Source organism: Haemorhous mexicanus, chromosome 8 (assembly GCF_027477595.1).
Source record: "Haemorhous mexicanus isolate bHaeMex1 chromosome 8, bHaeMex1.pri, whole genome shotgun sequence".
Classification (NCBI taxonomy): Eukaryota; Metazoa; Chordata; class Aves; order Passeriformes; family Fringillidae; genus Haemorhous; species Haemorhous mexicanus.
In genome coordinates this window covers 10,297,641-10,312,223 of record NC_082348.1, presented here as the reverse complement: position 1 = coordinate 10,312,223, position 14,583 = coordinate 10,297,641, and the positions used below count along the sequence as shown (strand labels likewise).

At 40.2% G+C, this 14,583-nt stretch overlaps 1 protein-coding gene across 1 annotated transcript in view; it reads right to left on the bottom strand.

Annotated features, from left to right (window-relative positions):
* Positions 1-14,583, bottom strand: part of MYLK (myosin light chain kinase) — a 192,204-nt gene that overhangs the window by 61,906 nt on the left and 115,715 nt on the right. Inside the window, exons 15-16 of the mRNA XM_059852710.1 lie at positions 10,001-10,081; positions 8,752-9,641 (exon numbers count right to left, since the gene is read on the bottom strand). Of these exons, the coding sequence (XP_059708693.1) occupies positions 8,752-9,641; positions 10,001-10,081 (971 nt within the window). The remainder of the gene's footprint in view (positions 1-8,751; positions 9,642-10,000; positions 10,082-14,583) is intronic.

Below are 14,583 nucleotides of genomic sequence, written 5' to 3'. Positions count from 1 at the left end.
AAATAGAAGTTGTTCCCAGTAGATGAAGGATGAGGAAGAAGAACATTGTCCCTTACTTTCACTTGCATTGACTGGAACAATGAAGTACTTTCCTCCCCAGGGTGAACCCCAATTAAAATGTTCCACACTTTCCCCTTCCAAATATCTCTCATTACGTGAAGGTGAAGTGTGGGCTTGCTTTCTCCTTCTTCATTGGAAAGCTGGGTCTGTTCCCTAAACACAGCCTGAGACCTTGTGTACTTCTGCCCATTGCTGTTGGCCTGTCCAGAACATCTCCACCCTCCACTTACCTCAGCTGCAGTAAAACCTTCCCCTTCCCTCTGTTTACCTTTTTCACAGTCATTCCTAATTCAAGAATTGAAGAGATGGATTTTTTTTTCAGATGCTTACCCTGTTTCCTGAGATGTAAGGAAATTTTCCAGCACCTTTCTCTCTGTGGTAACTGGAAGATTCCCAGAGTGCTCGACCCCAGGCTCCCCATCAAATGTAACCCCCGTGATGTGGGAGATGACACAGACACAGGTGATACAAGTCCATGAAAAGGACCTGCAAAAGAACTCCCCTCCATCTGAAGAAGTTTGGGAGTTTACTGGTTCTCTTTGGAGATGAAATCCATTTGGACATGGCAATTATGCTCTTGGCATTCAGATTTTTCTCTCATTTTAAACATGGATGTCATTATTCAAGAAAAATCTTATAAAAAACATTCAAATGGTTTCCAACAAATTTGGTTTGCCAAAAACACACATCCGTTAGAAGAAAATTATTTTTCCCATCTTTATAATCCTCCACAAAATCAAGAAGCTCTAAATAATGACTATTTTCCCCTGAGAAATGATGTGAAAACTGTCTCAGAAGAGGAGCACTGACCCCTCACTCACATGGGTTGTGCACAGCCAACCACAGGGTGAAAAGGAAATCCACATGCCCTCCCTGAGGCAATGCTTTTCCATGAGTCAGGCTGAAGCCAAAAATGTCACGAGCTGCAGTTCCATTCCAAATGGAGGAGAGACAGTAGAAAAATATTCTTGCAGGCATCTAGCAAATATAAATTCACATGTCTCTGCTGTTTAAAGAGACATTTGGAGAGCAGGCCAAAGATAACTTCCAGTCTAAGAATTTATATAAATCTATGCAACATGATTAGAAAAGACTGCACATTGAAACCTAAAGATGCTATTACAAAACTCATAAACTATGGAACAAATTCACATACATGTGAAGGAGACCACGGGCCACTTTACTGCAGGAAAGGAACCTCTAAGAATAACTGGGTCATTAAAGAACTGGAACAACGCAGAATTTACTTTAGCTTCTGCAGGAGTTTTCTACCTGCCCAAAAGCCCTTCCTCAGCTCACTGAAGACTAATGTGACACAGGGTCACTTCTCAGCACTCATTTAATGAAGTTATTTTGTGACAAAGAGGGTGAAGGAAAGCTGCTTTTTTTCAAGGGCCATTTTCTTTTTTCTCCTAACTCCCACCTCCCAGAAGAAATAATCTGCATCCTATTTTCCTCCACTTCTTCTTTCTCCCCAGGAACTCCACAGGAACAGCACATGCAAAACACATGGGGAATGCTGGGCTTCTTGCTGCCACCAGATACAATGGTAGCAACCCTCAATGGAGGAGTGAAGGGAAAATGAGATAATTTGGGTACTTTTCTTTATATAGCCATGAGTATTCATGAAACTGTGGACTACTAGGACTTGGTATTAAATTGGCCAATAGATCAGAAAGATAGAAATATTTGGCCAGGTTGGATCAGGAGTATAAGGGGAGGCTGAAGGAGCATGGCTGTCGAAACCTCATTCTCACAGAAAACCAGGAAAAAACCCCAAACCATTGAAACCCAGGCAAAACTTGATGAGATTTCATAAAGACAGGAAACTTCCCAACCAGGCCTATGTTCTGTGATCTAGAGCTACAGTCAATTCCCGGGGCTAGAAGGCCAAATGTCTTTCAATGAAGTATTTGGTATTTCCTCTGCAAACCCCATCATGACCTGAAACAAGCTTATTTTCTCAGAACTGCTAGAAAGCCCAGACTGGTTACTCCAGTTGGGTAGTCTGAAGTCCTGGCACTTCACAAATCCCAGTCAGCTAAAAATGCTTGCTATATATTTTGTCACCCCAACCCTCTCTTGTTTTTAGGCAGCAGGCCATGGATGATCCTTAAACACTGGCACAAAATGCAGGATTGGAATAAACATGAATAGTGGAATCTACCACTTAGACATTGGGATTGGTGCGGCTCTAGAAAAGACCTTAACAGCCACAGAAGCTGATACTTTACTGGAGACTCTCGTTTAGATGCACAGAGCCTTTCCCTTGAATTTTGAGCTATTAAAGGGTTCTCTGACTTACTCAAAAATAGTGCAAGACAGTTTAAAATATCTCTAGGCTTCTGCATTCTTTCCATGAAACTCCACAGAAAGTCAACCTCAGATATAAAACAAATACACAAACCAACAAAAAACAGCTCCTTAGTCCCATTCCCCACACTGGCACCCAGCTGGCCAACCTCCTGATTCCTGCCCATGATGCAGACTCAAGTTTATGGCTTTCTCATTTGTATCCCATGGTTTAAGAAAGTACTGTGGGATATTTAGGCAATATTAAACATTAAAAATTAAACATTATTCTGTGAGAAATTGTGCCTAGGAGATATAATAATTGTTTAAGGAACTCATTGGCTTATAGAGCTAATTTTCTAATAAATCTCAAATTGTCTGGGCAAGTTCAAACGTGTGCTAGGGTCACAGTCATGTTTAAAAATGAGAAGTGGATCGACCAGGAAAATACTGACTACAGTTACAATGACAACAGAAAAAAGAGTGAAAAAACCCACATGAATTTCAGAGTAGAAAAAATGTCAAATGTAATTACTGATAATTGATAGAGTTTTAAGGAAAACAATATAAGAAACCTGCTTTCATGATTCACAACATTCGACAAGCTGACAATAGGAAATCAACACTCAGTCTGTTTCTAGTGGATTTACTCTATGATCAGACTAGGACCCAAGTTATTAAATATTCTATGAGATGGAAGTACTAATAAATTAACTTTTATAAATTTACAGATGCTAGAAAGAATCTTGGAAAGGGAAAAGATAGCAGGGTAGTCGTCCTAAACAATCTCATTTACTTGCTAAGCTGAGTCCCATTCACTCAAAGAAAATGGAGCTTGAGATAGTGAAAAGAAAAGCTCTGATGGCAGCAAGGGATGCTGTATATTCAGGAGGTTTAAAGGTTTAATATAGAAATAACAAACATGAGTTCCAACACTGTGAAGCAGAAAGAGGACCAATAACCTCCAGTAAGGGCAGCAACAGGAAGGAAGGTGATCTTCTCACTGATGCTGATACCCACACATGATTCTGCTTCCTCTTTTCTGAATAGGATAACAAACTAACAGCAACTGGAGAGAAGGTACTGGAAAGAGAGCCAAACCAAAACAATCCCATGCTTCCAAGGGCTGGATGAAGTGCATCATAGAGAGAAAGTTAGTAAGAGCTTGACTTGTCAAGTTTCAAAAAAAAAAAGGAGAAAACTATCTTGGTTACAGAGTGAAAGCCTTTCTGTCAAGTTAGAAATAAGGCATTGTTTTGGTTCTTGATTTAATAACAAAACTCTTACTAGAATAGCTAGACTTTGCAATAAATTGCCAGTGGTTATAGGAAATAGCTCTCTTTTGCTGTATTTAAATCCACACTTCATGCACTTCCTGGAAGAGGATAGATTCAGACATAAATGACAATGCAGAGGGAAATGTGGCCTGTGACAAACATGGTATTGTGTCAGAACTGATGCTCAGATCATCTCCCCAACCTTAAACTTTCTGAAGAAGCTCTTGTAGGGTGCAAAATGCATCTACTTTCAGCAGTGCATAGAGTTGTGTTATACAGCAAATTCTTGCTCAAATTTAATTAAAAAGAAAACAAAAAACTCACAGCAGATCCTAGCTAGACTGCCAGAGGTAGACTTGCATGACTGGTAGGAAGATTTAGGAGTTAAGTCACAAGAAAGTTGTTAAGGCATTAGTGCTAATAAGATTACCAAATCTCTATGCTGCCAAGAAACTTGGGAAGAAAAAAATGCTGGCTTAGACAAAGCAAAACAAACTTTGGGCATTTTCTAAGCTACAGCATCACTGCTACCTGAGTCTATATTAGAAATTCCTCTTCCAGCTATATAGTCAGAGAGTACTAAATCTATCCAAAAAAAGCAGAGCAAGCTGACTTTAAAAATAGCAAATGTGTGAATTTAGACTTGTATTCACTTGTACACCTCAGTTTGCTAAGGATGCTGTGCACAACTGCCATCTCTGCCATCTCATAGAATGACTTTTGGAACCATGCAAGAACTTTCTCAGTGGATTTTCTGTCCAAGAGCAAGTCATACAGCAGGACAGTAGCACAGGGCACTGCTGGGCCAGTGCTATACAAATGTAAAACAAAATGGGTCCTGCTCTAAAGGGTTCACCCGTTGAGGAAAATTGTTCTACTCTGTCCTTATATGTCTAACTTCACTGCGATGTCTGCTAGAACCTTCTTAAAAACTTTTTTCCAAACAAAAAGCCCCCCATGACTTCAAGCAAAGAAGCCTCTCAATAAAGTGCCTCTTAACCATGCATCATCTACCCCATACTGGATGAATGTATAATGCTCCAATTTATGAGGGCCCTCTTTTTATTGTTAGCAACCACTTATTTTGATCTTTAATGGGCAAAAAGCACATTAATATCTTTCTCAGGAATGTAGATAATTGCACTCTGACAAGTTTAAAAGAAGAAAAATATAAAATCAAACCATTAATAAAGTTGTTCCACATCAGAAAAATAGTGCAAGAGCTCACTTCATCATAAAAATGATACATTAAGCAAAAAATCCTGCCAATCAACCAACACAGTACTATTTGGGGAAGTGTAAAAAGGAATGGAAGAAAAAGTGTACTGATGTTCATGATTTCAAAGGGAAAACAGTTGAAATGTAAAATGGAGGGAACATGACATGTTCTTAGCTATTGTTAGGATTGTGACATTCAAAATAATGCTGCCCAGATTCTGATTTCTAACTTAACCCTGGAATAATGAAATACACTACAAGCCCCAGATTAACTACCAGAAATCAGCCCAAATGCTGCATAAATATGCCTGAAGATGAAGGTCATTTTTGGAGCAGGGTTTAGCTTTTCTTTTGGCAAAGGCCTTACCAGTCAGAGACTATTCTGATGCTGGTGTTTGTACCCAGGCTTCTCCAATGGTACAGAAGCAGGGATAGCACTCTCCCTTCTCCTGCCCTCCAATGGCTAAACTGCATTGGGTGGGCAGATTAGTGTCAGTAAGGCTCTGCAAGCACAGAGGAGACCTGTGAACAGCATTGTTTCTAACTGGTAAAGGGCCTCAAGATCAGCTAGGACAAATATGCCAAGGAAAGTTATTTTCAGTGACAGACTACACATAGTTTTTACATAGTTTGCCTGTCCTGTGAACATGTTACAAACAAGTAAATTTCTAAGTTTAACCTTCCTGGCCAAATATGCCACTGATTAACCACATGTTCCTGAAACTGAATTTTATGTATTTATCTTCACAACATATTTGGCAACAGAAGATGAGCAAACTTCTGTCTCTTTTTGCCTTTTTTTTTCCTCTCTTCTGGGAATGACAGAGAGAAATAATTCAATTTCCAAAACAATTACATAGCATTCTGGAGGTTCATACATTACATACACTGACCAGTTTGTGGACAGTATTCCATACTAAGATGAGTTAGTAGTGCGGCTAAGAAGCAGATGGACATGCTTTACTCTAGATAAGGAATTTTCCAGTATCCAGCTCATTAAGAACATGTAAGCTATTGTGAAATACCTCTGGTGAATCTGGAAAAAAACCCCATGGTCACCACCAAACATCACAACAGCACTAAAGCAGTTGGTGAAATGGCTAAGAACAGATCTAGACTATTCTCTGCCATAGGGGATTTTGTAGCTGAACACGAGGAGGGGCAAGGTCATAGCAAAGTAATAAAAAAATGGCTTTGCAAGATATAAATTAAGTATGTCTGTTTGCTCTGAATTTCTCTTCTTCCCCATAGACTCAACCTTCTTCCAGGTGAGGATGACTCTAGGGCATTACCTCCAGGGCCCACTAAATGCTGCTCCAAGCTTTGACAAAGGCACTGCTGCTGAGGTACACCTGTGGGTGGGATGCTGCTGCATTTTCAGTGTTTGGGGCAGAGGATGGAAACTGGGACTTTGCCTTTGGCCTGCTGTGTGCTGCATCCAGTGTTATTGTTGCTCTCTGTGTTTAAAGCTGCTCCAAACACTATCTGTGAGACTAATCCATGCAGTTTCCCCATTGAACAGTATTTCCTGATACTGAATGAATTTTCTATTTCTCAGTTGTAGTCTGTTATTCCAGTCATTGCTTCTCCTCTCTTGGTTCCCTCAAGTAAGTATGTGTTCCTAATTAGGGAAACAGAGAAAACTGAATCTTTATGAAATCTTGAACTTAAAGTATCATGCATACCTAGTTAATTACTTAATAGTTGGCATGAAAGAATCTTATAGTGAGAGAACAGCAACACATTCTGCTCCAAGAGCCAAAGCTAGCAGGTACTGTCAGGAAAAAAACAAAACTGACCATCATGCAATGCACCCTCTCAGTGTACCAGAGGGTATGTAATAAGGTTTAAAAAAATAGTTCTAATCCTCATTCCCTGTCTTTCCATTAAAGGACAAAACTTAGAGCCCTGTGTAATATTTTTTTCCAAGAGCCTCTGCAAATACGTGCAGGAGAAAGCCTAACTTTGAGATACTGCTAACACTGACTCCTAAGAATGGCTCAAGTGCAACAGTGCAGGTACAAGTGGAACACAAGGACAGTGTCTTCACCCCCTGCAAGAAACTGTCCTGGAACAGTGGAGGACTGAGCTTTGATCCTGACCTCAGTGGAAAGCACTGTTAATGCCTGACACCCTGGAGTGCTGTGACAAGGAATGTTACCCAGCCCAGACAAGCTGGATGGGAGAAGCCTCCTGCCCTGCTCTGGCAGGTGGATGAGCATTTCTGGTCATCAGGATCACTTCACTGTAAACAGCTACCCTCGATTTGCAGCTCCACAGTACCATTTTATAGAGTGAATAAGAGTTGGGGGATTAAAATAGTCAATTACTCAGATTACTTCAGTGAAGAAAAAAACTTTCTGCAGCACCATAACACTAAAGCTTTGGGACATTAGGAGGCTCCACCATAGCTCAGAAGCTTTGGTACAGAGGTGCTGTCTACCTGATGTACTTTGAAAGGAGCCATGGAACTTTGGGATGCATAATTTCTTTTTCATTCTGAGTGACTCCAGGAAAAGCCTTGAAATCTTGCTTCCAGCATAAGGCTGGCTAAACTGACTGATTCTGTCAGTCCTTTATGTAAGAATGGCATTTCCACGGGTCAGTGTTTTCTCATGCACATGACACTTACTCTGTACAGTCCCCTTACGTGAAAATCAACATGTACTCACAAAAAAAACCCCAAAAACACATTATGCTACTTCAGACACAGGCCAGACACAATGCACCTGCTACCATTTGCCTTTCTCCATCTGCTTACTTTGGTATCTCCTTAATGCACTACTCAAGCACCCCAAGCCTCTTTGAAGACAATGCAATTTCTGACTGCATCCACTTCAGAAGAATGCCTGTGTTACTCTGCTTTGAACACTGCACAAGGATTCACTGGTTGTGCTGAACTGTTCTGCATAATAATTTGGTTCTCATTTGGTAACACTAAAAATAACCTGGATTAAATGAAGGAAGATTGAAAAGTAAGAGTGCAGACCCCTGTTTCAAGCTATAATTCTCACTGTGAACATGAACTTTTTTGCTACAATGTGCCAGAGGATATAATTCTCCAGATAATTTCCCCAGTGTTTCATGGAACACACATGAAGTAAAAAAGGGTTTTTTTGTGCTACCAATTTCCTTCCTTCCTATTTTTGTCCCAAGGAAAATATATTTTGTCTAGATACAACATTAACTTTCATGTAAAAGACAGTCTAGTGGGTTTGATCATCCAAAATGTGAAATATAAGGGAATCACTCAACTTGAAAATAGTAAGTATTCCCTCTAAGGACTTCTACCAAATTCTATACAGTTTTGAAGTTAGTTAAAAGTCACCAAACCAGTGGAGTTCAAATATTTCAGTGCTTGTAATGGCAACAGAAGCATCTGTGGTGGGGCTTTAAATACACTGGAATTCTATTCTCAACTCTGATCTTAACTTGTAGTTGTAGTGATTTCTTTCTATGACACAGCCCCTGTTTGCTTCTGTGTTTCTTATTGCAATAAAAAGCCTGAAATATTAAACACACAGAAGAATTCAATTAGAATTTGTAAACCAGCAATAATATTATTATGCTTTCAATGTTCTAAATCCTTAAAGATTAGTTTAAATAGGCATCATGTACCAGCTCCTTAAACAGCGTTAGCAATGTAAACAGCATTTAAAAATGCAAGAAGTTCAACTTTATAAAATTTACATCTGCAGGCTGTTAAAGGAGAATCTGCAAGAAATGTCAAACAATACTGTTCCTTGTGTACTCCACTGAAATAACAAGAAAGCTGCATCTGGAAACAGTTACTGGCACAGGACTTAAATAAATATTGTATTACCTTTAATGAACTAAATATTATTAATCAAGAGCCAGATATAATAGTGTGCCATCCAGCTGGCTTGTAATGCAATTAATTTACCTTCTTGGGAGATGACAATAGACTTTGATGATTTGATGGCTTTGCTGTCTAGAGTCCAGGTGACAGCTGCAGGGGGATCAGAGGAAATCCGACATTGTAAGACCAATTTTTCACCATCAGCCACTTGAGCATCCTGAAGCTTCTCTGTAAAGGAGGGTGCTGTTCCTTTGCTTGCTGGTGGTTTGCTTGCTGGTGCTTTGTTTTCAGCTTTTTTCCCAATTATTCCACCATCCACCACTGCACACCCACGTTCACAGTTTCTGTCATTCTTCTCCTCTTTCTTCACTGCTGGTTTGGCAACAGGGGCTTGAGAATTGGGGGTCGCATTCTGGGCTTCAGAGTTGGCACGAGCGTTTGGTGCAGGGGTGCCAGCGCTGCCATTCTCCGCAGGTGGCTTTTTCTTGGAGCCCAGCACAGACCTGAAATCTGTAACTGCAGGTTTAGGAGGTGGTGCCTTCTCTGGCAATGGGGTTTTTGGGGTGCCCTTCTTGGCCAGCACAGAGCGGAAGTCCACCTGCTGGGGAGCATGGACTTTCCTCTCCTCCTCTGACAAGGTCTTGGGTTTGACCTGCCGCTGCAGGTTTGCTCGGAAGTCCATTTGCTCGGCCGGGATTTCTTTCAGTTCCTCCTCAGAAAAACTTTTGGTGCTGACTTTCTTGCCTAAAATATCACGGAAATCGAGTTGTTCAGCTTCCTGCTGCCTCAGGCTCTCCTCTGTGTGCTCCCGAGTTTCCACTCGCCTCTTCAGCACGCCTCGGACGTCCTCCTGCTCTTCCTCAGCTACTCTGGTTACACTGCTGTTCTTTTTGAAGCCACTTGTTCTACCAAATGTTAGTTTACCATGATCTCCACCATCTCTTTGCTCTCCAGAGCTGGCTGATTCCCTCCCACTATGATCCGAAAAAGAAAAGAAAGAGAGAGCCAGGAAAGGGGCTGGTTTAAAAATGTCAGGGAACAATCTCAGAGCAGGAACAAAATGTGTTTATAGAAGGGGAGGTTGATTAGAGGAGCATACTCCATTAGTTTATTGCATCAATGATGACTTCAGGAGCCATATAAGGGCACAAACAAAAAAGATCTTCTCTACTCTGGCTTGGTACAATGTGCTTAGCTTGTATGATGAAAACAATTTGTTAGGTCACATTTGGGGATTAGGTTGAACAGCAGCCAGCCTGGGTCTGTAAGGGCAGGGAATTAACGGAGCAAAAAATAGAACCCACCCATGCAAGTCCCTGGGAAAAATACTCACTCTCTGAGCATTTCTGCTGTGGAAGCTGAACTCTCCCGCAGCATCAGAGACACCTGGCAGCTGCATTCTCCAACTTGGTTCCTGAAATATTTAAGTGAAATCAGAAAAACAGGGGTTTCTTCCTCTGTAACTGAGCTAAGTGATCGTGTGTTGCACTAAAGCAGCTCAAACCCAGTGTGGCATGCCCCTTTTCTATGCCCAGCATTGTGGGGACTGACTGAGTGGATTTGGTCCCCTTATATTTGGAGCCAAGCTATCTAAAATAGCTTTTACTGATCTGTTGCTATCTGCACTGGGAACAACATACTCCCTGAACAAAAATCAAAGCAATTTACAGAACGAAGCAGCTGCAAACAAACAAGTTAAAGGAAAATAAATACAAAAGCTGGAAAATCAAGACAGAGGAAAGGGATATTTTACAAAGCTGAAAATCTTTCCAACTCTGCCTACTGTTTATTTATTCAAACCCAAGCTCTTAAGTTTTCTAATGTTAAGATATTAAAAACAGGGTCTCATTTCCTTCCCTCTCCTCTGGCCCAACCAATCAGCAAAACCCATCTACATGGATTGCTCCAGCCTGTACATGTTTATATTAAAAAACATAAAAGTGTCACCATATATGGTGCTGAGTACTTATTCTTCCTTTTGCAGAGGAATACCACGGATGCCTTCTGGAAAGGGCTCCCATTAAAGAATTCATTTAAAGTGCTCCCCGCTCCCCTGCAGCTCCCCCCCTCCCACAGATATATATCATTCTTCCAGCCCCAAACAGCTCTTCTCTGCTTAACACTGGAGATGCCAAAAGCAAAATTTAACTCCCCCAGGGCAGCAGTTGTGTAACTATTGCCACCACTCCCCTGACTGCTATTAAAAAACCAGACTTGAACTGATTAAGGATTAGAAATACCTTTTATTAGTGAAAACACTTCTGTCCTTCCCAGTTTAGGTATAAGCTTGTAAATTATCTAGAAAGTCCTGGATTATTTATCTTTTTTGAGCAAAAATAATTTTTGCTACTGAAAACATTTCCTGGACATGAGCAAAACACATGTCTTGGAAGGGAGGAAGGCAAGAGAGGCAGGTTTTCCCAGCTGTGTTCTGCTTTGAACTTGCTAGATAAGAGAACCTTCAAGTCCACTTAGCCCTGAGGTTTAAAACATGGACTCAGGACTGCTAGCTTGCCATAAATATATTGTCTGGCCTGGTTTTTAAATAGAGCATGGAAATACTTTCCTAGATATGGTACTGTTTGGGTGAAAAACCCCCTATAATTTCACCCATTTTTAACTTGCAGCGAAGGCAAGATAATTATCACAGATAACAGAATCACAGATTCAGCATAAAACTTTGTCTTTATAAGAGCAATTAGTGCCATCACCTTCTCAGACAGATTTCCCTTGATTTCTATTGCTTTAGAAAAAGAAACAGTGGATCAGCATAACATGAAAACTACAAAGAAATTGGTCGGTTTGATCAAAGTATCTGGATTGTAAAGTAAAGGCCCTGCTGATAGAAACATATCTTAAGATCACTAACAACAAGAAACCAGAGGAATGTTTTAAACACTTTGACATCTATTAAGTCAGAATATGTACACTACGAACTGCTATTGAAGGACATGCACTGAAAGCCAATGGAAGGCAAGCCATGAGGACAGCACTGAAAGCCTCGTTTCCTTCAATGCAGAAAACTAGATAACATCTGAGTACCAAACAGAAACTGTCCAAAGAGCAGGAGAGGATCTGAGTCAATGCAGATCATGTTGAACTCAGCCCTGCACTGGAGACCTGCCATTCTTACTCACTCATATGTGTGGCCTCCATTTGGAAGCAAGAGAAATAGAAAGAAGCTAAGACAAATGGAAAGATGAATAAAAAGAATAGCACGTCACCTCCTCCCAACACACTGATTGGCATAAAATTATGGCAGGGTAGCAACATTGCTGAAAACCTGTTGTTTTCCTATAATGCATTTCAAACTTGCCCGTTTTGCTGCTATTGGAACTCCTGAGCTTTTTTCTCTGCTTCTCCAAAGTTTTTAAGGAAAGCAGACACACTCTGGAGCTGCTCATTCACCAGTTTTGCAGGGCTTTACAGGCTGCTGGTTTACCTGAAGAGCCCTCCTGTTCAGACTTAAAACCAATCCAAAGCTGACAAAGGACAAGCTATCCATGCTGAAGTATAGACAATTTGCTGAGTACATTAATGTTGAGGCAGCCCTGCTCAGCTTCTTTCATGACTGTTTGGTAAAAATATTTGTCCACAAGAATTGTGTCACCAGTGGGAGAGGTTGAAGTAACAGAGACAGCAGTGTCCCAGGAGAGGAGTCCAGGGCATACTGCATGTGGTCCTGACCACTGTGAAGAATGGTAGCATTTCTGCAGAACCCATTTCTGCAAGGCATCTTTCCCTCTGCAAATTCTTTGCATATGAGAAGAAGCAAATAAGGCAGGCAAAGTAAATCCTTCTAAAGTAAGCTATTTTTCACAGGGTTTGGAAAATAAAGGAGGGGGTAAGAAAGTAGGAGAGCATTTTGTTCTTTCTATTTTTAAAACCTTGGGAAGCACTTACAAATTATGGCAATAGTGGGACAGACAAGTACCTAGATGGAAAAATGATTCACAAGGTAGTTTTTTGATCTTAATGATGATTTCTGATTCATGTGAATGGCTGAAAAGCAGACTACTGGATAAAAACCTGTGTCTGTTCAAAAGTGTAGCCTGAAATCAAACTGATGATTTTAGGAGCAGGGAGAACAAACTCTTGTCTGAATCCAGTGACAGAGTCTAAAAAGGTGAAGTTAAAAACACCGACCCAGCTTGGAGATCACAGGATGGAAAAAGAGAAACAAGCCAAGAAAAATGAAGAAGGATTGGGTGATTTAGATACCAATTTCAATCAAGAATAATTCCAGAACCTTGGTAAATATTTTTTACATTTATACAATTTCAGAATCCAGGCAAGGCAAAGATGCATAGGGGCAGTCAGAAAAAAGAGAGCCTTGCAGTACATGGGCACATCTACAACATCTCTGCTGTTTTGAATCTTGGTAATAACAACATTACTTGTGCAGCTTCAGGTTCTCTGTGTTGGCATTTTGTCAACAAAACCCAGACAGATCTTAGTGGCTCTGTTATTGTGGAATAATGATAGACATGGATAAAACCTGTGCTTAGTAGCTTTGCTGTGAAGAAGTGCCTGGAAGTGTTGACTTTTGCAGGACTATTCTGTAGAATGCTCATGCACAGGACTTATCTTTAAAATGTCAAGGAATATTAATTAAAAAGCCCACCAAAAACAAATAAAACCCCAGCTGCAAAGCCTGAGGCAATTTTAAAAATAGCTCTGTGTCCTATTGTGGGATCAGTTTTCCCTGGAATGGCTTTTATGTTCAAAATATCTTGAAATACTAGTTTCTTGGCAGAACCTACTCAAATATTTTCACTGAACCTTAGATGAGACTTATTGTCTGCATGTCCCTAGGAAGCACTCCCTGGAGGAACAGGAAAAAAAGCAGTTGTAATTATACTGGGAGGATATACTGAAATTTCCTACCAGCCTACCAAGTGTGAAATAAATATTGCAGAGTGAATGACATTTTTTCAAGAATGAACTGAAAGGGGCGAAGAAGCTGATCCCTACTTATAGCTGGTGCTTCAGAGCAGGTAACTGCAAATCCTCAGAAAGAGGTTTTGAAACTTTTCTGTGAATAAAATGGAGAGATAGTCCAGACTCCATGAAGCTTTAGCCCAAAGAAAGCAACTAATCTACTGGATCGTGACTCTAGCTGGTATAAAGCAGAACAGCTCTAGTGGCTTCAAAGAGGATGCACTGATTTACCTCACTTGAGTGTTTTGCCAAAAGCTTTTTATACCTGAAAGAACAATATTTTTATTTGCATTTTACAGCACTAAGTGGGAGGATGGAACAAGAAGGAGTAATGGCTTTCTTCACTAAAAATAGACTATGTTTTAATAGGAGAAAACAAGGTTTGCAAACTGAATTTTACAGAAAGACAGTTCTATATTTACGGTTTAGACTAATGAAATGTAATCTTAGGAGTGCTTTTACATAACCTGAATTGCAGAGTATTCAAAGTACCACTGATTTATAAAATGAATGTTTTCCCCTGATTTTAAACAGATTATCAAAATATCTAAATCAATACTAATCAACACTAATCAAGCTTGTATGGAAGATGGAGTGTGGGAGAACACTTAATGTCTGAGAAGACAAAGGATAACAAAGCAGATGATTTGTTTAAGGAACTGCAGCACGATTTCTGAGGTGTCTCATGTTGATTGTATTGCTATAAAGATAAATGTTTTGCTCAAAAATCACAGTCTCTGTCCAGTTCTCACATTTATGATGCACACACTGAAAGAACACGGAAAACTCATATTGGGATAAGAGGATACCAGTGCCAGCATCACTGGAAGGATGCAAAGGGTAGCAGAGGAAATAGGTATCTTTGTTTCTATGAGTAAGGAAAAGGATTTTTATTTTCCATTTTAAGCATTTTAAAGGCTGAAAAATGTCCAAATTTCAATAGATGAACTGCAGAAGTGGGTGAATCTCTTTTAA